Source organism: Camelus bactrianus, chromosome 31 (assembly GCF_048773025.1).
Source record: "Camelus bactrianus isolate YW-2024 breed Bactrian camel chromosome 31, ASM4877302v1, whole genome shotgun sequence".
NCBI lineage: Eukaryota > Metazoa > Chordata > Mammalia > Artiodactyla > Camelidae > Camelus > Camelus bactrianus.
Genome location: NC_133569.1, coordinates 21,332,632 through 21,356,006, shown reverse-complemented (window position 1 = coordinate 21,356,006; position 23,375 = coordinate 21,332,632). Strand labels below are relative to the sequence as shown.

The 23,375-nt window shown below is 56.4% G+C and overlaps 2 protein-coding genes across 2 annotated transcripts; one reads left to right on the top strand and one right to left on the bottom strand.

The window, feature by feature from the left end:
• The first annotated feature begins 1,757 nt into the window (after positions 1-1,757).
• FHIP2B (FHF complex subunit HOOK interacting protein 2B) lies at positions 1,758-15,707 on the top strand. Its single transcript, XM_074355701.1, has 17 exons — positions 1,758-1,912; positions 5,683-5,761; positions 8,220-8,392; positions 8,989-9,093; positions 9,398-9,520; positions 9,728-9,955; positions 10,062-10,258; positions 10,570-10,678; positions 10,898-10,974; positions 11,339-11,528; positions 12,115-12,260; positions 12,379-12,507; positions 12,667-12,757; positions 12,938-13,081; positions 13,417-13,557; positions 13,772-13,872; positions 14,076-15,707. Exons 1-17 carry the CDS (start codon positions 1,868-1,870, stop codon positions 14,212-14,214), a joined length of 2,217 nt encoding a protein of 738 aa, XP_074211802.1. The 5' UTR covers positions 1,758-1,867; the 3' UTR covers positions 14,215-15,707.
• Positions 15,708-17,181: 1,474 nt separating this feature from the next.
• On the bottom strand, positions 17,182-19,943 carry NUDT18 (nudix hydrolase 18). The gene is made up of 3 exons (XM_045516577.2): positions 19,527-19,943; positions 18,452-18,665; positions 17,182-18,202 (listed from the first exon to the last, which is right to left on the bottom strand). The coding sequence occupies exons 1-3, from the start codon at positions 19,686-19,688 to the stop codon at positions 17,607-17,609; spliced, it is 972 nt and encodes a 323-aa protein (XP_045372533.2). The 5' UTR covers positions 19,689-19,943; the 3' UTR covers positions 17,182-17,606.
• Between the last annotated feature and the right edge of the window lie 3,432 nt (positions 19,944-23,375).

The following is a 23,375-nucleotide window of genomic DNA, read 5'->3' as shown; positions in this document are numbered from 1 at the left end:
TCCCAAACAGCTAACCTGGCAGCGGAGTTTAAATACGTCAGTGGGCTCTAACACATATATAAGTGTGTCCGCTGACTTTTATTAGAGCTTTTAAAATAAAATTTAAAAAGTTAAACCAAATGAAAGATTACGAATTCCTTATACACTTCCCTGATACCTACAGTTCCTTGAAACATATTGAGGGGGAAAAAAAGCAGATTTAGTCCATCCAGCCTGCTTCCTTTACCCATGAGGAAGGAGACCCAGAAAACAGTGATGGACTAGACTGCTTCCCCATACACAGAACAGATTTGTTTCTTCCTTCGTTCTTATACTTTTTGGCTTAAAAGCCTCCTCTCATTTCCCACAGGCTCTTCACCAGGGTCTGATTGCAGATGAACAGTCAAAAACATCTATTTTCCTAAGCAGCTGCCAGAGAACTAAGATCCAAATACTAGCTCAGCCTGGGCTCGGGCGAACCTTGGCCTCCCGGTGGGTCTGGACTGCAGGCTCCGCTCCACGGCACGTGGGCTACTGTGGGCAGGCGTTGCCTCCTGGGCCACAGTCCCACTGGTGAATGGGGCCCAAAAGGCTGAGCCAAGATCCCACAGCTCCAGGTCCTCAGTTCTGGGACAAGGGCTACCCCATTTCCCTAGTGGGACCCCTAGTGCCTCACCCTCTCATCATATGGTGTCGGAGGTCAGCAGAAACACATTCTGAACAGATGACTGCCCTGTCCTCTGGAAGAATCTCTTTCCACTCCTGGGAGCTAGACGTGGGAGATGGGGAATGGGCTTTGAACCGGCAGAGCTGGCTGCTAGAAAGTCCCCTCCCTAAGGTCCTAGCTTTGGACATTCCCAGAAGCCCTGCTCTGGGTGAGGGTTCTGCCTGTGTAATTCTTGGGTGTCATTTTCCCAGTGTGCCCCCCCAGCACGGGAGAGCCACCTTCTGTCTCTTTCCCTGTTGCAGCTATAAAAGCAAAGAGTTGTGGCTGCCTCTGCAGGACCTCTGGACCAGAACTGCATCCACTTAGGGTAACAAGCAACAAGTGAAATTTTTATGTTATACTTTCGTTAACTCAACTTATCTAATAGCTTATATTTCAACATGTAAAATATCATTAGTGACTATTTTACATTTTCTCCTTTGTACTGTTTTCGGCACATCTCAGAGTTAGTACGTTTCATGGCCGGACAGCCACAAGTGACCAGTAGCTGCTGTGCTGGGCGGGAGGTGGGGGAAGTCACAACTGGCCCCGGTTTGCCCTTCTAGCCGCACCAAGGAAACAACAGAAGGTGGGTCTCCGGTGTCGGGGGCAGAACCCTCGGCCAGAGCAGGGCTTCTGAGAATGTCCAAAGCTGGGGCCTTAGGGAGGGGGCCTTTGAGCAGCCGGCTCTGCCAGTTCAAAGCCCATTCCCCATCTCCCACCTCCAACCCCCGCCCCCAGGAATAGAGATTCTTCCCGAGCACAGGGCAGTCGTATTTTCAAAAATGTATTTCTGACATCATATGATGGGAGGGTCCCACGAGAGAAGTATTGAGACTTCCAAAACCCATAAACCCTCATTCCTCATGGGAAAATCCTGCCTGGTCCCACTCGCCCTTCTCTAAGGGTCGCTCGCTCGCTGCCACCTGGCTCCCCAAGGGACCCCGTTGGACTTGACCCTGCCCCCGCGCTGCGGACGCCCGGGACTCCGGAGGGCCACCCCTCGCTACCAGGCCGGGCCGCGTCCGCTCTCCGACCCCGGGCAGGGCCGGGCGGGGGCTGCGGGGCGGGGCGGCCGGGGCCCCGCCTCCCTCGCCGCGCCTCCGGGTCGCCGCCTGCGCTGGGGAGCTCCGCCGCCGCCGCCGCCGCCGCTGCCCGGGAGCCGGGAGCCGGGCCGCCGTCATGCTGAGCCGGCTCGGGGCGCTGCTGCAGGAGGCCGTGGGGGCGGTGAGGCCGGGCGAGGGGGGGAGAACCGGGGCGCGTCGGGCCTGGGCCGGAAGGGCGGGCGCGGGGCCGGGGGAGGAGCCGGCGGGCGGGCGGGCGGCCTCGGGAAGGGACCCCCACCAGGGCCGCGGCGTCCCTCCCACCCCCGCGCCGCGCTCCCGGCTTCCGGTTGCTTCTTTCCGGATCGCGCCTGTTCCCAGCTCCCCTCCGGGTCGCTCCAGTCCCTAGCCTTCCTCCCCGGATTGCTTCCTGTTTATTTTTCCGGTTCCCCGAGTCTCTCCCAGTTCCCAAACTCCTCTGGGCTGAGTGCGCCCTCGTCACCCAATAGTTTCTTCCCAAAATTCCCCCCCAGTCCCCTCCCCCATCCTGTTTGCCTTCCTGCTCCCCCACGCTCCTCCCTTCCTGGTCACCTGGGCTTAAAAAAATAGCCGCCCCTTCCCCTGGTTCCCAGCCCCGAGGCGACTCCAGGACCTTACTCAGGACTTGGGACGTGCAGGCCCGGACTGGCCAAGTCCCCAGGAAGGCTACGGATACAGTCTAGGGTGGGTGTGGAGCGCCTGGCCCAGGAAATAGCCTTCTGCAGGGTACGAGCGCAGTTTCCAGAATGTTATCTCAACACCACGCCAGTCCGAGTCCGGTTGACCTTGAGTTGGGAGAGGCCAGCCCCGGTGGGGCCCGGGGCGGCCTGCGGGGAAGAGGAGTTTGCGTTTCTGCCATTTTCTGTTGGGGTTGAAGGCTGGTCCGAGGCGCCCACGGCTCCTCTCTTCATTCGGCAAGATAAAAGTGCGGTTTTGATAGGGTAGGCGGGGTGCCCTCCAGTTAAAGTAACCCTGCCAAGAACCTGCCAGTAAAGTTAATTCTTTTGTCTCATAGTATAAGCCCTCCTCCTAATTGATCAGTTTAGTGTATCAAATGTTCTCAAGAGAAACAACCTTGGCTTCCATCCCCTTCCTCCCCAACACACACCCTCCATCAGAGCTTATTATGAATGAGAACAGCCTCAGCCTTAAGCAGACTTGGGAAGAAAGTGAAAAAGCTCCTTCCGCTCCTCCAGCTGCCCCAGCCCTGCTCTTGCTGAAGTCAGGGGCCTCGGGCCATCCTGCTTCAGGAGGGAGTTCCAAAATGATCTCTCGTCCCCTCCTCCCTGTCCCCCATCGAGAGAGCTGCCCTCTTAGAAAGTAACCTGGCACTTCCGTCACAACTCCCAGACAAAGCTCCATACACAAGGTGGGTAGGCAGGGCAGACAGGACCCTGGCCCTGAGAAGTGTATTTCAGATGTTTCCAGCGTGGGAATTTCTGTGTCAGTGGTTGGAGGAGGTTTCGGTGGTCAAGGGAGATCTTTTTCGGCAGGTGATCTTAGGCCAATCAGTATACAACGTATTTGGCTGGCCCCATGTGACTGCCAGGAGAGATGGGAACCCCTCTTTTCCCTTCCACCCCCACCTCTTGGGTGTAAGTCTTCCCTGGGCTGAATCACCAGGTTAAAACCCCTGGCAAGTTGTTTGACCCCTTGTCAAGGAGGAAAAGTGCTCCTTCCTGCCCTCTTCTGACAAAACAGAATAACAGTCTTGACAGTTATTCTTGAAAACAGTATCTTTAAAAATAAATCATTTGGTACAATTTCTTTGGTCTGGTGTTATAGTAGCTAATAATAGATTCAGGTGAACATTATCCCCTGCTTTCTTCACTCCAATGGCCTGTTTTGGCTAATCTTTACTCTCCTGTTTCTCCTTTTTTTCCTGGAGTGTTCTTTTGGGTAAGCCCAGCTTAAGGTTTTAGGAGACTATCAATGCATTTTGAGGATAGATGAGATCCCATCACTGACTTGTGAGATGACTGAAGTGTGGTCAAGGGTCAGAGAAAGGGCTTTCCAAGAGACAAGGAACTATGGGAAGGACTTAAGGAGTTTGCTGAGATATTTGGTAAATATCAATGAGTAGGCAGTCTGTGCTGAGCCCTTTAGGGGCAGGCAGAGTTTATATTATATAAACACAGAACCCTGGCCCTCAGGGAGCTCACGGTCTCCTAGGAGAGATGACTGCTCACCCAGCAGTTACAGTGTCATGTAGAACGTGGTAAGATGCAGTCACTCTGTATGGGACAGTGTGTTTGGTAGGAGGTGCCACTCCAAGAAGGGTCGTGGCCCCCACAGCTAACTTTGAAAGAAGACAAAATTGCCTGGGCAGCCAAAGCAGGGCAAGTATATGAGGGCCTCTGATTCAGTGTTATTGCTTCCTCTTCTTGTCATTCATTCTGTTCTGTCTCCTACATACAACCCCATGATGACTCTTTCTCACACGGCTTAGAAGATGTCACTGACCTGTCAGAATGTCTGCAAAAAAACAACAAAAAAGCAAAGACTTCTTGGCTTGGCGTTCAAGGCCTCACATACTCGTCAATCCATCCTTGCCCCAGACATACTTTGCAAAGGTCCTTCTGCAGGAAATGTCTCTCCTACATCTCTAATTGTTGAAATCGGACCCAGCTCATCAGGTTTTAGTTCCGGCATGACCTCAGTAAAGCCTCTCTGTTCCGGCTCCTTAGGAGTGACCCTTCTTAGCCCAGAGGTCACTCTCTACCTCCCCTGCGTTCTCACACTGCTTCTTGTGGTTGAGCTAGTCAGCGCAGTTTTATATTCTCTTCCCCTTCACGGCACGTTTCTGGGGCACTGGGCCTTAGACATCCTTGTGTGGCTTCTAGCATCCAGCATGGTGTTTTGTACACAGTAGGCACTCAGCACGTGCTTATTGAGTGAATTATGTAAGGAGGAGACCCTCCATTCTGTGGTGCAGTAAAACGCGAAGTTACAGACAGATGCGTCCAGGGACCCTGGACGGCCTTATGGAGGTGGTGGCTCTGAGCCAGACCTCACTGAAGACTGGTAGGACAGAGATGAGTGTAGGGGGATATGGGACCCCCTGGGTGAAAAGAGGAGAGAGGTAGGAATGAGCACTGTGGGTAGGGACTATTGGATTATGTGTTTTTCTCCTGCAACCATTCACTCTGCAAGAAAAGAGAAGAAATGCCCTTTTTTGGAGAAGTTTTCAGGGAAAGTGGTGATTACCAGTTCAAGGTTGGTTCCAGCCAGGGCATGGAAATGGAAAGAGGGGAGGTTTGGGAATTATTCGCAGCCGATGAGAATTTCCTGGGGCCTGGGACATAGAAGGAGCCAGAAGAGACGTGGACAGGAGCAGAGCTAAGAGGCACTAGGGGTGCACGAACTGCAGGCTTGGACAGAAGATGCACATTGTAAGGAAAGTGCTTTCTTAATATCCTGCTGACGTTATCCATCTGGCCGAACTGAGCTGTCATGGCCTTCAACACAGATTTTCACAGACTCTCAGACTGAGGGGGAGCTGAAATCTTTGTCACTTTTTCTGTCTGCATCATTTTGATTTTACTGCTCTGGGAGTGCTCTGCCCTATGTGCCTCTGTTGTAGCATAACCATGTTGTATGGAAACGATCTGTTTCTGTGTCTGTTTCCCCCATCAACAGTCTCAGCCGCTCTGGGACGGAGTATAGAGTTATGACATGTTGCAGGAGCACAGCCTTTGCAGGAGGGAGGGGGGTCTGGGGAGAGGGGCCAGGAGATTGCTGGCAGCTACGGAGACAACGTGCAAGTGTCCTGGAGAAAATGTGTTACTATTCCTTTTGAGAACCCAGGATCACAGCCGCCATGGGAGGCTCCCCAAGGCCCAGCTCCCACCCAACACTTAGTAGACGGGGGCGGGTCCGTTCTGATGAGTGAGGTTGTGTCTGCTCTCTCTGCAGCGGGAGCCCAGCATTGACCTGCTGGAGGCCTTCGTGGAGCACTGGAAGGGCATCACGAACTACTACATCGAAAGCACAGGTGGGACCTGCTCTCCCTCAGCCCGGGATCCCTGGAGGGAGCAGGGAGGAAGGTGTGAGTGGGGTTACCCTGCAGCACAGAGCTGCAGATGTCCTGGGGAAGGTGACATCCATTGCCCGGGAGTTCAGAGTGGAGGCTGCCCCACCCTGACCTTCTGGGAGAGGAGCTTGTGAGGTAGGAGTGGGCCATGGAGACTGGGGTCTCACTGGCCTGACTCTGCAAGACAGAGGTTGAGCGCCACTTGCCCCCAGCCCCTAGCTGGACAGAGTGTCCAGGCCTTCAGCCCCCAAGTGCCTGTGCCTAGGGCGTACTGATTAAAGAAATGGAATAAATTTCCTCTTTTCCCTAAGCCAGCTTAGAGGGTAGGAGATGAACAGAAACCAAGGCATGTAATGTGCCTGGTCCTTCTCCCCACTGACACTCTAGAGAGCCGAAGCCTTGGGTCATCTGGGCCCATCAGGATCACTCACTGAGGGGACAGAATCTCATTGGTTGCTTTGTGGTCAGTATTCTGGGATTGGTGGAGGCCTACTGGTTGCCTGGTAACCTTTCCTGCATGCCTACCATTCCACCTTCTGGAGTTCAGACTGGGGTTTGATTCCAGCCTACACCTTTCCCAAAGGCTTAATTTCCAGCCTGAGCCAACATAAGAAATTAAAAAGTGGTCTTCATATACTCTGAGGGACCATCTGAGCGTTCTGTTCAGTCTTGGCGCTGATGACATTTGGGCTGGATGGTTCTTTGTTGTGGGGAGCTGCAGGGGTACACTGTATGTTTAGCATCAGTTCTGGCCTCTCCCCACTGGATGTCGGTAGCAACCCCTCCCCATCGTGATAACCATAAATGTCTCTCTAAACATTGCCAAATATCCCTGTTGGCATAATCACCCCCAGTTGAGAACAACTGCTTTAGACTGAAGATCTTTTTTTTTTTAATTGAGATATAAGGGCATACAACATTATTTTAGTTTCAGGTGTATACCATATTGATTCAATATATGGATGTATTGTGACATGATCACCACCACAAGTCTAGTTAATATCCGTCACCACACACAGCTGTAATCTTTATTTTGTGATGAGAATTTTTAAGATCTTCTCTGACAGCAATTTTCAAATACACAGTACAGTATTATTAACTGTAGTCACCACGCTGTATATGACATCCCCAGGACTTATTTTATAACTGGGAGTTTGCACTTTTTAGATTGAAGATCTCTTGACAGGGAGTCCCCATCTACCAGAAGACTAGGAAAAGTTCTAGAATTGCCTGAGGTCCACCTGGGACTTCACATTGATTTCCAGACTGACTCCTAGACCAGAAGTACAGGGGTGGGTGAGGTGAGCTGCCTTGCTCAAGTGTCTGTGCTTTCAGGAAAAGCTAGGGGGTGCTCCAAGGCCAGTCCCAAAGTACCAAAACTTTCTTTATAAAAATACTCTTCTACTCTCTGAGACTCTGACTAAGAAAACCCCACTAACCAGCTTCTCCATCAGGACCTTGGCACCATGCAGTGGGTTGGAGTCTGATCCCATGGTAGTGCATGGATTTTTTTTTTCTTTGCCTTCCATGAGTGTCAAAGGGACATAAAAGGCCCCAGGAGGTTATCTGTTAGGAAAATGCTCAAAGGCAGCTTCTAAATTATATGACAGAGACCCTCTGAGCCCTCAGCTTCTCACTCAGGCGCAGAGCTGGCCTGCAGCCCCAGCAAATACCCTTCTGCAGGCCCCAGAGTTCAGAGAAAAAAGGATGCTGCTTTCCTCTGATAAAGTGCTAGGGCTTGCACACATTCTCCATCAGAGGGCTATCTCCTGGGCCTCACCTAGAAGGTCTTTTGTCTTTTTTTTTAACTTTTTTTTTTTTGTATCGAAGTATAGTTGAATTACAATGCTGTGTTAGTTTCTAGTGTATAGCATAGTGATTAAGTTATCCATATATATATATTCCTTTTCATATTTTTAATTATAGATTATTACAAGATATTGAATATAGTTCCCTGTGCTATATAGTAGGACCTTGTTGTTTATCTAGTTTATACATAATAGTTTGTATCTGCTAATCACAAACTCCTAAGTTATTCCTCCCAACCCCTTTCCTCTTTGGTAACCATAAGTTTGTTTGCTATGTCTGTGAGTCTATTTATGTTTTGTAAATAAGTTCATTTGTGTCATTTTTTTAGATTCCACATATAAACATATCATATAATACTTATCTTTCTCTGTCTTACAGAACCCAGTATGATAATCTCTAGGCCCATCCCTGTTGCTTCTATTGTCTTTTTAACCAGAGAGGCATCAACTGTTAACTTCCATTTCCTCTGGTCTTTAAAGGAAATGGTTAGCCTGGCCTCCTCCAGGTTGCCCTCCGTCTCTGCCCCACCACTTAGGCCCCATGGGCTTGACCCCATCAAGCCAGAGGGCCCCTCTGCACCCCACTCACCTTGTTTCCTGGATCTTGTTAGATGAAAACACCCCGGCCAAGAAAACGGACATTCCCTGGCGGCTGAAGCAGATGCTGGACATCCTGGTGTACGAGGAGAGGCAGCAGGCGGCGGCGGGCGCGGCGGGGCCCTGTCTGGAGTACCTGCTGCAGCACAAGATCCTGGAGACCCTGTGCACGCTGGGCAAGGCCGAGGTGGGCAGGACCCTGGGTGCCTCTGGAACCTTCCACCTGAGTCGGGGCCCCTGGGTTCCAGGCCCTTCTACCAGTGCTCCTCCTAGTCCCGACGCTGGCGGAGTCAGGGGCTAGCTGGGGGCAGGGACACTGAGGCTGTCTCAGAGCGCCCCACCACCTCCCTGAGGCTTCTGGCCCTTGCTTATTTGCTTTGGGTGGCGGTTCTGTCTTCCGGGTTGAGGACTTGCTCCCTTTCGTTCAGTCCGCTCTCATTCATCAAAGATGTACTGAGGCCCAGCCACACGCCAGACTGTGTCCTAGGAGCTGGGGACCAGGTAGTGATTAAAACACACAAAAATTCTAGCAGGGAGAGGCAGGATAATCAAAGGAGGCCACATATAGTAAGGTCAATAAAGACAACGTTATGGAGAAAAATAAAGCAGGAAGGGGGATTGGCAGCGCAGCGGAGGCCAGCTTCGTGGGAGGGGTCGGGGTGGGGGAGGCGGCCTGTGGAGAAGGCGCCCTCCGCGCTGCGCCGCGCAGTGAGGGGAGGAGCGCGCAGGCGGGGGCGTGGCCTCGCCGCCTGCCTACTGGACACTCTGTCCCCGACCCCACAGTACCCGCCAGGCATGCGGCAGCAGGTGCTCCAGTTCTTCAGCAAGGTTCTGGCCCAGGTGCAGCACCCACTCCTGCATTACCTCAACGTCCACAGGCCTGTGCAGGTGAGAGGCCCAGAAGCCAAGGGGTGTCTCGGGGTGAGGGCCATGCTTTCCAGAAAAGCTAGGGGGTGCTCTAGGGCCAGTCTCAAGGCACCAAAACTTTCTTCTCAAAAACACTCCACCCTTTGAGACTCTTAAGAAAGCCCCACTAAGCAGCTCCTCCATCAGGACCTTTGCCCCCACTGTGCAGCAGGTTTGAGTCTGAACCCATGGCCGTGCATGGTTTTTTTTTCTCCCCGCCACCCCATTCTCCCCTCTCTTCCCTACCACTCCATTCCCCTCTGTCTCTGTCCTGCCCCCCTTCCAGAAACTTCTCCGACTTGGTGGGACAGTTCCTGGATCCTTCACAGAGAAGGAGGAGGTGCAGTTCACCACCGTCCTCTGCTCCAAGATCCAGCAGGATCCAGCCCTGCTCACGTACATCCTGGAAGTGAGCGCCTCTGGGGAACAGGAGCAGGAGGGCTCAGACCCCAGGGCAAGCCCCGTGGCCCTTCTGAGAAAGTAGGACGGAGCAGGTACCGGGGAGGTCCTCCAGCTCAACGCTGAGGCCCTGGCAGCCAGCACGTCCTGTACTCCCCAGGGCCATCATGGGGAATGGTCTGCACCATGGCCTGGCCTCAGCCAACCTCCCTTGCAGGGTAAAAAGACTGTCAGTAAGAAGAAGGCATCCAGAGAGGCCGCCGCCCTGCCCAAAGAGGCAGCCAGCGTCAAGGACAAGGATCACCCCCACAGCAAGGCTCCTGACGGGGGTCCCTGTGGGGCCCGGGTCTTGAGCACCCAGCCACCTGCTGAGACTGAGGAACCAAATGGGGGGATTGGGGAGAGCAACCTGATCACCTCCCTGATTGGCTTGTGCAAGAGCAAGGTGCTGGCTGCCGAGACGTGGTGGGTGGGGACGGGGAGGGTGAGTGACTGGGAGGGCGCTTGGGGGTTCAGCTGCTTGTCCCTGAAGTTGTACTCTCATCCCCTAGAAAGGTCGGGTGGCTCTGAAGGCCCAGGAGAACCTGCTGCTCCTGGTGAGTGTGGCTTCCCAGGCCGCCGCCACCTACCTGGTGCAGAGCAGCCCTTGTTGCCCGGCCGTCGTCGAGCACCTTTGCCAGCTGTACCAGTCCCTGCCCTCCTTCCTGGACCCCGCAGACATCGCTGCTTTAGAGGGCATTAGCTGGAGGTAGGCGCTGGGCCAGGGAGGGCTGGGCCCCATCTTCAGTGGCCAGAAGCCCTGCCTGTCATCTTTCTGGTGGTGGCTCCTCTTGTTTTCTGGGGGGATGGGGACCCCTGCTGGCCACCCTCTTCCTGAGGTTACAGCCAATGCCCCAGGACCGTCTTGCACTCCAGGAAAGCATCACTTTGGCTTCTGCCTTCAGAGCCCCCAGTAGAACTGACCCCCAGCATCAGAGGTTGCAGGGCAGAGGACAGGAGGGCCCAGCTTCCAGGATGTACCTGAAGCGGGCCTCACAGACCTCCCTCACTCGCCCTCAGGTTACCCAGTGCCCCGTCCGATGAGGCTTCCTTCCCTGGCAAGGAGGCCTTGGCTGCCTTTTTGGGCTGGTTCGATTACTGCGACCACCTCATCACAGAGGCGCACACGGTGAGCAGGGTTGGGCACCGACAGGGCTCTTGAGGGTGTCCCCCACTTCACGCTGCTCCCTCGAGAACCCAGGGGGTCTCTGAGGAGTTGGGCGGGGCCCTGGCATCAGCAGGGACCCTCTCTGCCTGTTGCGTTAGGCACTGTGCAAGGTCACAGCTATGTCTTAGTGGAAAATCGTTGACAGAAGTATGTGTTTAAGACGTGCTCTTTGGCGCCCAGGTGGTTTCGGATGCCTTGGCAAAGGCTGTGGCTGAGAAGTTATTCGTGGAGATTCTGCAGCCCCAGCTCCTACATGTGTAAGTGATGTCCAGTTCCCTCGGGCGTGGCCTGGTCTGGGCAAACCGCCCACTCCACCAGGCCCCTTCCTGTGCCTGAGGCCAGGGACCGCCTTGGCCAGAGTCACGGGAGTCTATGGGCTCCATCATTGATGTTTGCCATGCTGGCCCCCCTATACACACATCGGTGGCTCAGAGCCACGTGGGCTAACAAAGGCCTCCTGCCCTTGGCCTCCGGACCTCAGGAGGGATGGGGAGTGAGCAGAGAAATACCAGCCGAAGATGTAAGGAAGCCAGGAAAGGGTTCTGCCTGCCACCACCCTCCTCCTTCACTCCCTGCTCCCAGTGTCTCTCCCCTGCCTGGCTCAGTGTGCTCTCCCGGTAGGTCTGAACAGAGCGTCCTGACCGCCACCGCCCTGCTCACAGCTATGCTGCGCCAGCTTCGCTCCCCTGGGCTGCTGGGAGAGGCCGTGGCCTTCCTCCTGGGCACAGACCAGCAGCCTGCAGTCCCTGAGGACAGCCCCCACACCCTGTGTGCCCACCTCATCAGGCACTGCGACCACCTCTCTGATGAGGTGAGGTGGGAGGGCCCTCCTCTCTCCTCGCTCCCCTCCACGCCCCGCCCAGGGGACTTCCTGAGCCCTCCTTCCCCTTTTCATTAGCTTTCCAGGTGGTTCTACCTTGGAGGCATTCAAACCCAAGCCCCTACTGGGGAAAGAAAAAAAAAAAAAAAGCAGTGACCTGGTGATTAGAAGCCCAACTGCTTTTGTCACACAGCAATTTTCTGTGATCCCATGTGATGGCATTTTTTATTTTGCAAACTCTTTTTGTATTCATTTGCCTTGTTTGAGGCTGACAGCCACTGTGGGGTAGGTGAGGCCGGTGTTCCATTTTTCAGACATGGAAACCAAGGCACAGAGAAGCCCACTGGCTTGCCCGATACCACACATCAAATTAGTAACGGAACCGGGACCAGCCAGACTTCCGGTTCCTGGGCCAGCACCCATCTGCTCCCCCCAAAACCTGCCGCCTTAGCCCCTGGCCGGGGGAGGTGACCCCCCCCACCCTGAGGGGACTCTTCTCATCTGGGTGAGCAGTTCCCTGGCACCCCAAGAAGCCAGGATGGGAAGGGGGTGTCCTGCTGACCCCTTCTTGCCCCAGATCAGCAGCGCCACACTGCGGCTGTTTGAGGAGCTGCTCCAGAAGCCCCACGAGCACATCGTCCGCAGCCTGGTCCTGTGTCACCTGGAGGGCCGCCCTTACGTGGCCCGGGGCTCACCTGAGCCCGAGAGCTACGAGGACACCCTGTGAGTGAAACTCGGTGTCTCTGGGAGTCCTCAGGCTGCTCGGGAACTTCCTCTGCCCCCCAGCACCCCACACCGGTTCCCCCGTTTACTGGTGCCATGATTGTCTGCCTTGGCACAGGGATCTGGAGGAGGACCCCTACTTCACAGACGGCTTCCTCAACTCCAGCTTTCAACCCTCCACAAAGCCTCCCCCTGCCCCTGCCACCAACCCCGATGGCAAAACTGCGGTGACCGAGATCGTCAACAGGTAGGGGCAGGTCAGGAAGTCTGGGCCACCTGAGTTTTGTTCCATCTCTGGCCACACCCTTGATGGGGGGCAGCCTGGGAGGGGGTGTTCCCAGGGGGCTGGAGATGGAGCCGGGCGGCCCAGGTGAGGCCCCTCCACACCTAGGGTCCTGTTTCTCAGCTTCCTCTGCCTTGTTCCTGAGGAAGCCAAGACCTCGGCTTTCCTGGAGGAGACCGGATACGACACGTACGTCCACGATGCTTACGGACTGGTGAGTGTAAGACCTCGCCACTCAGAGCATGGAGCTAATGCACTCTGCATCTGTGATCTGCCTGGGGTGCTCCCAGCTCTGGCCAGGAGTCCAAGCCCCGCCTGCCCGCGCAGCTCCCTCTGTCTGCTGGTGCCTCCTGACCACCCGGCCTGCTTCCTCAACTCTCCCCGCCTGTTTCAGTTCCAGGAGTGCAGCTCCCGAGTCGCGCCCTGGGGCTGGCCACTGGGTCCCCCACCCTTGGACCCCCATGAGCCCGAACGGCCTTTCTTCGAGGGTCACTTCCTCCAAATGCTCTTTGACCGCATGTCCCGGATTTTAGACCAGGTAGCCAACAGGGCTGGATGCCAGCCACACGGTGAGGGCTTCTGGAGTCCTTCGGGAAAGCGGGGCCCAGCCATGGGGGTCCAGTGGTCCGTTTTCCAGCTTCACAACCCACCTCAGCCCCTACTTATCCCCAGGCGGGAAGCCCCGTCTCGCCTCTGCCCCACACGCCCTAACATGTCCTGGCCCTCAGCCCCAGGGAATCCATGACACACACATCACGTGCGTCTCCCACACGTCTCCCACACATCCACACTGGCCAGGCGCCTTGCAGGGGGGGTGTGAAAATGTTCACCCACCTCTGCCAGCCCTCAGCTTGTCCACCCTGCTCCCCACAGCCTTACAGCCTGAATCTGCAGGTGACCTCAGTCCTGTCCCGGCTCGCCCTCTTCCCCCACCCTCTCATCCACGAGTACCTCCTGGATCCCTACATCAGCCTGGCCCCTGGCTGCAGGAGCCTGTTCTCTGTGCTCGTCAGGGTAAGGATGCCCGGGCTGGAGGAAGCGTGCCAGTTGGGGCAGGGGGCATGAAGGGAGGGGGACCGAATGGGGGGCTGGGGGCTGCAGGAGTGGGCACCCTTGCCAGCGCCAGGGGATACACAGGTTCTGCCCCTGTCCCATGGTGCGGCAGAGCCAGGGACCCAGCGGCCATGTCGCTGGTCTTCCCCTCAGTCTCTTCTTGTTCCTGCTCTAGGTGATTGGGGACTTGATGCAGAGAATTCAGAGAGTGCCCCAGTTCCCAGGCAAACTGCTCCTGGTGCGCAGGCAGCTGATGGGCCAGGTCCCCGGGGAGCAGTAAGTAACCGAGGGAAGTGGGTGGCCAAGGAGGAGCCCTGGGGTGGGAAGGCAGGGTTTCCGGGTTGGGGAGGCACCAGGCCGAGGGCAGAGGGGGGCCCGTTGCTGAGGCCGGTCCTCCTTGAAAAGTGTCTGCCTCTGGGTAATGGGATGTCACGCTGGGCACATTCCTGATGCTGTGACCCTGGTGCTGTCTCCCCCAGGCTGGACCACCAGACCCTCCTCCAGGGCGTGGTAGTACTTGAGGAATTCTGCAAGGAGCTGGCTGCCATCGCGTTCGTCAAGTTCCCCCCACGTGGTCCTCACCTGTGCCTCTCCACACCCCCGGAAGGGCATGTCTGAGCCAGGAGCATGACGGGAGGGGACACTCCTGTCCACACCTCTGCGCAAGAGCCACCACCCTCCTCCCAGGGCGGAGGCTTGGCTCCGTCTCCTCTACATCCCAGGGACCACAGCCTGTGCGGAGGCCTGGGCTTCTCTCCTGGGTTAACTCAAGAAGACCTTGGCCTATTGGCCACACCAGATGGGATTTAAAGGCATGGGTCTCTGAGGTACCAGAAGCCAAGAAGCAAAAGAGATGGCTTCCTGGGCAGCATGGTGTCCTCAGGTCTTCCCTGGGGAGCTGGGTGATGGCCAGGTGGGCACCCAGACCCTGACCCTCATGTGCTCTATGCTTGTCACCCATCTGTATGGGCCATCTGCGGCCAGAGCCAAGGCCTGAGACTCAATTCCAGGGGCACGAGGGGCAGTGCGCTAATGGCTTCAAAGCTGGTCAGGGCCACAGGCGAGAGGAATGGGGGCATGGCCTTGCCTCTGTCACACCAGGTACCATAGACGCTGCTGAGATTTGACATTTCTCCTGCCTTCTTGGCTTAACCCTTGGGGAAGGGGCAGAGGACAGCAGGGGAAGCCCCCTCTTCCCGCTCGACCCTCGTGGAGACTGTTGCAAAATTCCCAGCCGCCTTGTGGCAAATGCCCAAAGCATGCTCCGCGCCCAGGCGGGGGCAGCTGCTAATGAGAAGCTTGATGCAACTGCAGCCAGGGCGGGAGAGGGCCTGGGGAGCTGGGGGGCTGGGTGCCAGGCTCCAGTTCCAGCTGGTTTCTCTCTGGCGCCTTCTGAACCCGTCTCGGCAGGTCCACAACACCTGGGCAGAGGGGCTCAGAGACTGGGAAAGGCCAGGCCTCGCCCTTAGCTTTCTGCCTGCTGTGTTCTCAATGGAATACTCTCCCAGGGGTGCAGGAAGCTCTGGTGAGACCAGGATGACCACCTGGCCAGAGGCCCCCAAGGCCTGGCGAGGAGGGGCTGGGGCGCAGGCAGCTGGTCGTGGTGGCATTCTCCCTGCGTGCCCTCTGTGGCTAGGGCTGCCACCCAACCCGGCCCAAATCTGTCTCGACCTGCAGGAACACAGACGGCGCCAGGCATTACCTCAGCAAACTGCAGTCGCTGGCTTCGCTCCTGGGCAAGGAGGAGCAGCCAGAGCCCCTTTCGCTTCCTTTTCCTGCCCATGCCGCTTCTAGAAGCAGGCCGCAGGTTGCCAAGAGGTGACATGAAAGCAGAGGAAACTCAGTGACCTCTGCCTCTCCCGCATTCCTCCAAGCTGGGGAGGATTTCACTGCTGCTCCGAGGACACCGGGCATGTGCCTGCATGTGTGCGCACATGTGGGCGTCGGTGGGGAACGGGAGCAGAGCTCAGCGGGCCAGCTGGGTCTGGACTCCTGGATTCAGAAAACATTCGCGCGTCCGCGGGTCACACACACTCCCCTCCTCGATGTGCTTGGGCGCTCACACGGCGTCGCCCCGGTCAGCATGGCAATAAATGGTGTGGTTGCGTGGACACGGGTGCCCTGCTCTTCTCCACCCGTCGAGTCCTTCTCCCCAGGACTCCACTGCTAATTCGGGCCCATTTTTCCCAGCTTGGGAGTGGAGCGGGGAGGTGTGGGGGGGGCGGTAAACAGAGACAGGCTCTGGCAGTGCAAATCTGATGTTCCCTGGCGCCTGCCAGGAACCAGGAACCAGCCTGTCTCGGCCAAGCAGCACTATTTCTGTTCAGCTCGCCTACAGCCGAGAGCCGGCAGCCCCCGAGACACAGTGAGGGAATGGGCCGCCTGGAGTGTCCGTGTGCATGTCTCGTCTTCAGTGTTTATGGTGTGAGCTGTGTGGCTGCTTTAGTGAACAGTTAGTGGGCCTGATACTTTAAAACTCTTGTCCCTAAATATACGTGTGTGGAGATCCTCTGGCGGGGGGGTTGTCACCAAGAGTACTCCAGGGCAGGGCAAGCTGACAGCGTGGGGAGAGGGAGCTGATCAGTGCCACTCACCTGGAAATGTCACAATCACTTGGTGGCTTTTTAAGATACCAGTGGCCTGGGCCCAGCCTCCACCAGTTAATCAGTATCTCCGGGGGTGGGCCCAGAGTTGGTTTTAAAGCTCTCCAGGCGATTCTAGTGGGCACCCAGGGTTGAAAACACTGTAGGCCAAGTAGTGGGAGCAAAGATCACTGTTCTTCAAGGTGGATATGGACTGGTGGGTCCCCCAGACACCGAGAGAAGTGAACCGAAATGAAAGGCTTTGACTCCGTTGTTCAGAAGACGATCGTCTTTAGAGGGAACAAGAGGATTCCTACCGCAGCCCCAGTGGCCAGAAAGCCAGGACGGCAGCCCGGAGAGGCAGGGGAGGGGGCCTTTGAGGACATCCTGGTCCTTCGGCGTCAGAGTGGAGCTACCGCAGAAGGGAAGCCCAGTCAAGTATTTCCCTGCTCAGAATCGAATCTCTACGTTAATGACTAGTGCCCAGCAGTGATGGCACATTATGTTTTCTTCATTCATTTCCTTTGGTTTTCCCTTAAATTTTAGTAAAGTTCTCTTTAAAAAGATTCCTGCCATGATCCAGCTGGGCTGAGGGGAAATGGAGAAACATGTTGGTCTGGCTTGGGCTGGAGTTGCATCAAGGCAGAGGCAGGAGCCCAGGTCAGCAGAGTGGCTCAGGGAAGGGATGGAGACACTCAAGGTGGAAAGCCTTGGGCAGAGAGGCGGGGAGGCGGTGGGGGTGGGGTCCCTCACTCCCCACCTCGAAGCTTCTGGCCATCTCACCGCTCAAACTTTGGAGGGGATGTGGTTACACCCCACCTGGGAGGCAGGAGAGGCTGCAGTGGACCAAGGAAGCCAGCCGCCAGTCACCTATAGTATCAGCTTGCTGTCAGGGAAGGCCTGGGTGGTGTCAGTGAGATAAAGAGAGGAGCTTCTCAAACTGAGGCAGCCCCCCTTCCTGCTCCCGTCCTCCCCACAGAGACATTTAGGTGGGAAGGCAAAGTAAGCAACACCTATTTACTCAGCCAGGGACCCACTCCCTTGGAATGACCTCCCCCAGCGCCCCCTCCACGCTGTAAGCGCCTGAAGATCCCGATGAGGCCTTCACTGAGGCAGGCACAGAAAATGCAGAGCAGATGCCACCTCAAGTTCAGAAAGTCCTCCCATCCCCTTAGGGAGTCATCGTGCCCTCCTTGTGCCCTCAGGGCAACTCGGTCCTTGAGCTCTGGATGCCTTATTTGGTTGAAGGCACTGTCCCTTTTGGTGTAGCCTGAAGAGACCTGCTCCATGGCGACGAGAGATGGAAGTCCCCCTGGGAGCCAGGAGAACTGCCCTGCTCCCAACGCAACAAGATCTCTGACTGCCAACCCCCTGCCCATCTCAGAGGAGGCACAGACACCCAGCTCCTGGCCTGCTGACGGCAGCCTCCTATCTGTTGATTGGGATGACCGATGATTCCTGAAGCCTGTGTAAAAGCTGGCTTTGTAGGTCTTCCTCCATCACCTTCCACCAAAAGTAGTTCTCACCCCGAACCTTCGGGGGCTCATTTTGGATACCTGGATTCCGAAAAGCCACGGTCACCAGCACATTCAGGCAGATGCCATCTGTTTGGTCTTTGCCCATGTGCTGCAGTCCAAGCAACCCCTTGGTCTCCACTGCCAGGTGGTGCAGGGTCAGACACTCCTGCAGCAGCCGCAGGACGGCCATCTTGATGCCACCCCTCTGCTCCATGGGAGTGAAGCCACAAGCAGTGATGGGCAAGTGAGGCGTCCCCCCTGTGCCCACCAACACCCACACCGTCTGGACACTGGTAAACGTGGCCACGAGCCGCTGGCAGATCAGACTGCAGGGAAGCTCTTGGGGCAGAATGAGAGGGTGCCTGGCTTGCTGGCAGTACTGGGCGGCTAACTCTACCAGGTGCAGAATGTCATGGGCTCTCAGCGGGGTGGGCAGCGAGGTTCGTGGGTACCAGCCAGCCTGCAGGGACTCCGCATCTGCCTCCTTGGTAGTCTTAAGAATTCCACCTGGGGGAGGTGTGGGGAACAGGGTGGAGGAAAGGGTCTATGTTGAAGAAAGTGCTGGGCCTGGCAGAGTAAAGGGCCACCCAGGCATCTAGCTCTGACCCCAAGTGGGGAGGCCCCAAGTCAAGCCCTCAGGCTGGAATCTCAGGATGCCAGGCTTGTGCCAGCCAGATCAGGGGCTCATCTCACCTAAGGATAAGCTGGGGAAATGTCAATGGCCTTCTACCCACAATGCCACCCGATGGGCCGTACCTGTGGGACGGGCAAGGAACACAAAGCGGATCCAGGAGGGGCCCCGCTCCTCCACAGACAGCAACGTCAGAGGCTCACAGTGCAGCCCAGCCTCCTCCTTCACCTCCCGCTGCAGCGCCTCCACGATAGTCTCCCCAGGCTCCATCCTCCCTGCAGGTAGGTACCACGACCCACGGCACTCTTTCTTAGCCTCCTGGACCAGCAGCACCTCATCCTGTGGGGAGAAAGAAGATCCTCACCCACCACAGGATCAGCACAGACAGCAGCCTTCACTGGCCCTCGGTCCAGATCAGATCTCAGATACAGTCCCTCAATATCCACTTCCTGGTAGACACCCTTAAATTTTTGAGCTCTCCAGGGGGCTGGCCCTTGTGTATCTGGGCACTGCAGCTGTCTCAGCAACTCATCTCTCTTTGCATTCGAGCTTCCATTTCAGAAAGAGGCTAAGATTCCTGGGAGCTGCTTCAGGGATCAGGCTCCACAGAGAGGGTCGCCATGTGTCCTGCACTGACTCATGTGTATGTAAGTCACTGTGTATTTCTCACCTCTCCTTATGGTTTACTGACAGCTTGTGGTTGGTCCTCACATTGGGGTCTAGGCTTTGAGACACATGCCCAACCCTCAGCTCATACAACTCTCACCTATGGCCCTGCCCACACCCCCAGCTGTTTTTATAGCAACTTGTACAGGGATCAGCACGAAAAAGGGCAGCATCACACAGAGAGTCAGAAGTTCTGAGTATAAGCAAAGGCTGCGCAGTGACTGCCCATGGGACTCAGGGGTGGCAGGCACTGTGCTACATTCTGGGGAAAAGGAGTAAGACAGCCCTCCCCTCAAGGAACCGAGGCCTAGTGGAATGAGACAAACAGGCTCCTGGGCCTCCTCCTTTGTACATGGGGACAATCTCCAGGCTGGACCGCACAAGGCTCAGATATAAGTGTGAGAGTGCTTTGCAAAACTGGGAAGAGCCACACACCAAGAAGCGGTGGCTATTGCCGGCAGGTCCTCTGTCCCCACTGAGGCTGGCTGCGTGCTCTGGTGGCCCGGGCGGTGGGCCCGTCGGGCGGACGCTCACCTGCTCGTTGAGGAACAAGGCCAGCACCACGTAGCAAACGTTCTTCCGCAGCCGCACGGGCGCCGCCGGCTCCCCCGCCGGCCCCGAGTCACAGCTCTGCACGCGCAGCCCCCGGCCCCCCAGCACGGCCGCCAGCGCCCCCGCCAGTCCTTCCGAGGCCATCGGGCTCCCTGGGAAGCAGCGGGCCGGTCCCCGCAGACCGGCCGAGCCGGATGGGATGGACGTGGGTGACCCTCGGGCCCATCGGCCTCGCCCCCTCCCCCTGCGGACTGGAGCGGGCACGCTCGCGAACGCGGAAGCGCTCGGCGAGCCCTGGCCGCTGATAGGCTGCGTGTCTCCGAGGCTGTCCCGGATTGGCTGGTGCGTGTCGGTCACTGCGGGGCGGAACCAATCCGTAAGGGGGCCAGGCGCCCCGCCCCGGCAGTACGGACCCCGCCCGGCTTCTGCTGCTCCATCGGTTTCGCCTCTCCCCGGAGTCTTCAGCCGCTAGCTTCGCTAATTCCTCCCTCGGCGCACTTGTCTGCCCGGGTTCCGACGGCGACGTCATCCTGCCCGCAGGCAGCGGAGCGCCACGGCGGCCAGCGACACTGACGTCACAAGCCCGATGACGTCACCGGGGTTGCGGCTTGTACCCACTGTCCAGCTTTTGTCATGAACTTACCACGGCATTGCACGAAATAGCCTTTATTTTTCCCAAATAGCCTTTTTTTACTAAGAATGTACTGACTGTCACGTGGCTCATGAGCTCTTGCCTTGGAGGAGATTAGGATCCATTTGGGGAGGTGAATAGACATATAATGGAAAGTCAACTGACTTCTAAGTCAAGTGCTAAATGACTGGTTTGGGCAGGAGATGATCCAGGCGCTGAGAGAAGGGAAGGAGCAGAGCTGGGGTGGTCAAGGTGTGCCTGGCGATGGGAGGTGGGGATTGGGGGCAGAGAGAGGGCCTGGGATCAGCCTGACTAGCTTTTAGCAGTGTCCCAGCCACCTTCCCCTCGCATTTCTCATGCATTTCTCTCCCCTGCAGGGGCCGGGGTTATGCTCCTGTGTCTTTACTTGTCCTCCCCGACGCCCCTGCCCAGTTAGCAGGGCCCTGGGCCATTGAGAGCGGGGTGTGGGTTGATTTGGCAAACTCCTTCTTTTCCTCCAGCCTGACCTTTCCTCTTCAGAGCTTCCTTTAACTTCCTCTCAGGGTAGGAAGGCAGGACCATCTGGAGAGAAACTGTGAAAGCAGCCAAGTCGGAGCTCCTCAGTTAAGACTTCCCTTTTCCTCCTGCTGGCTTTGGGCACATCCCTTTTGGGGGGGACAGTGGCTTGATGGAGCAGCCAAAGCATTAGCCTTGGAGCTGGATGCCCAGTCACCGTTCCTTGGCTGGCTCTGTGCCCTGAATAAGTCGTGGGCCTGTTTTCTCACTGGTACAGTGAGCTCCTAACAGCTCTTCCATCCCAGGGCTGTCGGGAAGGTGAGACGTCATGAGAGGAGCTCTGTGGACTGTCCAGCGTGGGTCACCATCACCAGGCAGCCCGCCAACCCTCCAGGTCGGGCCCTCCTGGCCACAGCCCTTGTTGTTACCAGACAAAGGCCCACTTTCATGGCGCGTGCCTACACTGCCGCCACGGACTAGAAGACCTCACCCTCACAAACTCTAGCCACAGGATGGGCCTCCTTAGGCCCTTCATACACACTCACCCGGCTGCAGGTTCCCTGGAGGCAGGGCCGTATGTCAGGCTGGGGGATATCCCCGGTGGACCCACAGTCTTTTGAGGCACTTGGTAAGCACTGCTGCCCCCACCCCATCCAAGACCTCTCACATTCCAGACAACTGAAATCACAGGACTGAGGGTCAGGCCTGCAGGACTGCCAAGCAACTTGTCAACATATTTGCTCTGTGTGTATATCTGTGTGTGTGTGTGTGTGTGTGTGTGTGTGTGTGTGTGTGTGTGTGTGTGTCTGTGTCTGTGTGTGTGTGTTTAGCTCTTGGTTTTCCCATCTGTGAAGTGGGGACAGCGTTGGTCCCAGACTCCTTTCTGCCTCCCAGGGATGATTTGGGAGAGTGAGGTCATGTCTGGGCAGGGCTCTGAGAGCCTCAGAGGCAGCCTAAGATAAACACCAGACAGCCTAACTGCCTGGAAGAGCAAAGGCTGCAGCAAACCGCGGCTCCACTCCCCCCATTACCGCTGGGAAAGCACGCCTCTCCTGCTAAGTGGCCCTAATCACCCCTGTGATGAGGAGCATGTGAGGAACTTGAAAGCCAGCTGTAAACTGTGAAAGGGCCCCACAGGTGGAGGGCCCTCGAGGGGGTGTACCGGGGCCTTCTTGGAGGGCTGAGGGGTACAACAGAAAATAGACTTCCAGGCGCCGGGAAGCAGAGAGCACACGCCAGACCGAGACAGGAGAGGCCCTGAGACAACTGGAGAAGCTGAGGGAGGGGGGCTGAGATAGAAACTTCCAGAACGTGAAGCAACGGCAGGTCTCCTTCAGGTTGGCTCCTAGTCCTCCACTCCCACTGAGGGAAGAGCACTGGCTGGTGTGGGTGAGCCGGGCATTTCAGGGCATGTGCATGTGAGCACGTGTGCAAGAAGGTGGTATAGGCAACCTCAGAAATGGGCCGGGCAGGCAGGGTGGGGCAGCGGTGTCGGTGAGGCTGGAGTTGTTTATGGAGCAGCACCTGGCCCTGGACAAAGCAGGAAGGGTGAGGAGGGCAGGAGCCCAAGGGACAGGGAGGAGGAGGTCTGGCTTCAGCCTGTGCCCTGCCGCTAGCTTGCTGAGCGACCTTGGGAGAGCCGCCTCTACACTCCAGGCCAGCTGTAAGCTTGCTAGGTAGATCCTGAAACAGAAGAGGGACATTAGTGGAGAACTGATGAAACCCCAGTCAAGTCTGTTGCTTAGTTAATAGCATATCAATATCCATTTCTTAAGTTGTGTAAGATGTTCACGTGAGAGGAAGCTGGATGAAGGGTAACTGGGGACATTCTGTGCTATCTTTGTGACCTCAAACCATTTCTTAATAAAATAAGAAGTCTTAAAAATGTACTTGATAAGAAAAAAAAAAGTGGCATTGGATAGATAGACACACTCTGAGGTCACTGCCAGCCCTGAGGGTTGTGCCTCTGGGCTGTCTCGGCCAGTGAGCAGGGCTGGAACAGAAGGTGGACAGTGAGAAGCTGGGAGAAACAGGGGTCCAGGGGGCAGAGCTGGACTAGGTGAGCCGTCTGAGCCTCCGTGAGGAAGAGTGCCACCCCGTGCCCCAAGCTGACTCTCAGGATCAGCCCCACCTGGACTGTCTGCATTTGCAGGTCTAGTCCTGGAACATTTGGTCCACCTGCTGCTCGCTAGGAGCCAGACCTAATATGCCCTCGAGGGTGCTAGGACCCGCCATGAAAGGGGAGGCAGCAGGGCAGACTGGAGTCGGAAGAAGCCCAGTCCCTGGTCCAACCCCACCTTCCCACGGGAAGGACCCCGTATTTGTGGTCTGGGGTGACATCAGGACACGGCTATACAAGGTGAAGTGTAGGTGAGGATGAGTCGCTCTGTGCCACTTGGAATGTGATCAGCTGTGAAGTGTCTGTACGGGAAGGAGGAGGACAGAGGGGACAGCAAACCCGTCTGTAAAGTCCATTAAGCGCTAAGACTGTCTTGTAAGTGAGTCAGGAAAATTGGTTCAAGTCCCAATTCTGCCACAAAGATTGCTGGGTGACCTTGGGTGACTCACTTATCCCTAGCCTGCCTGTTTCCTTCTCTGTAAATGGAAATAAATAATACCTACCCCTAAGTCATGATATGGGGTTAAATAAAATCAGTTAAAAGAATCCAGTGGCACTTAAAGGGCAGCAGCTCCTTAATTTTTCC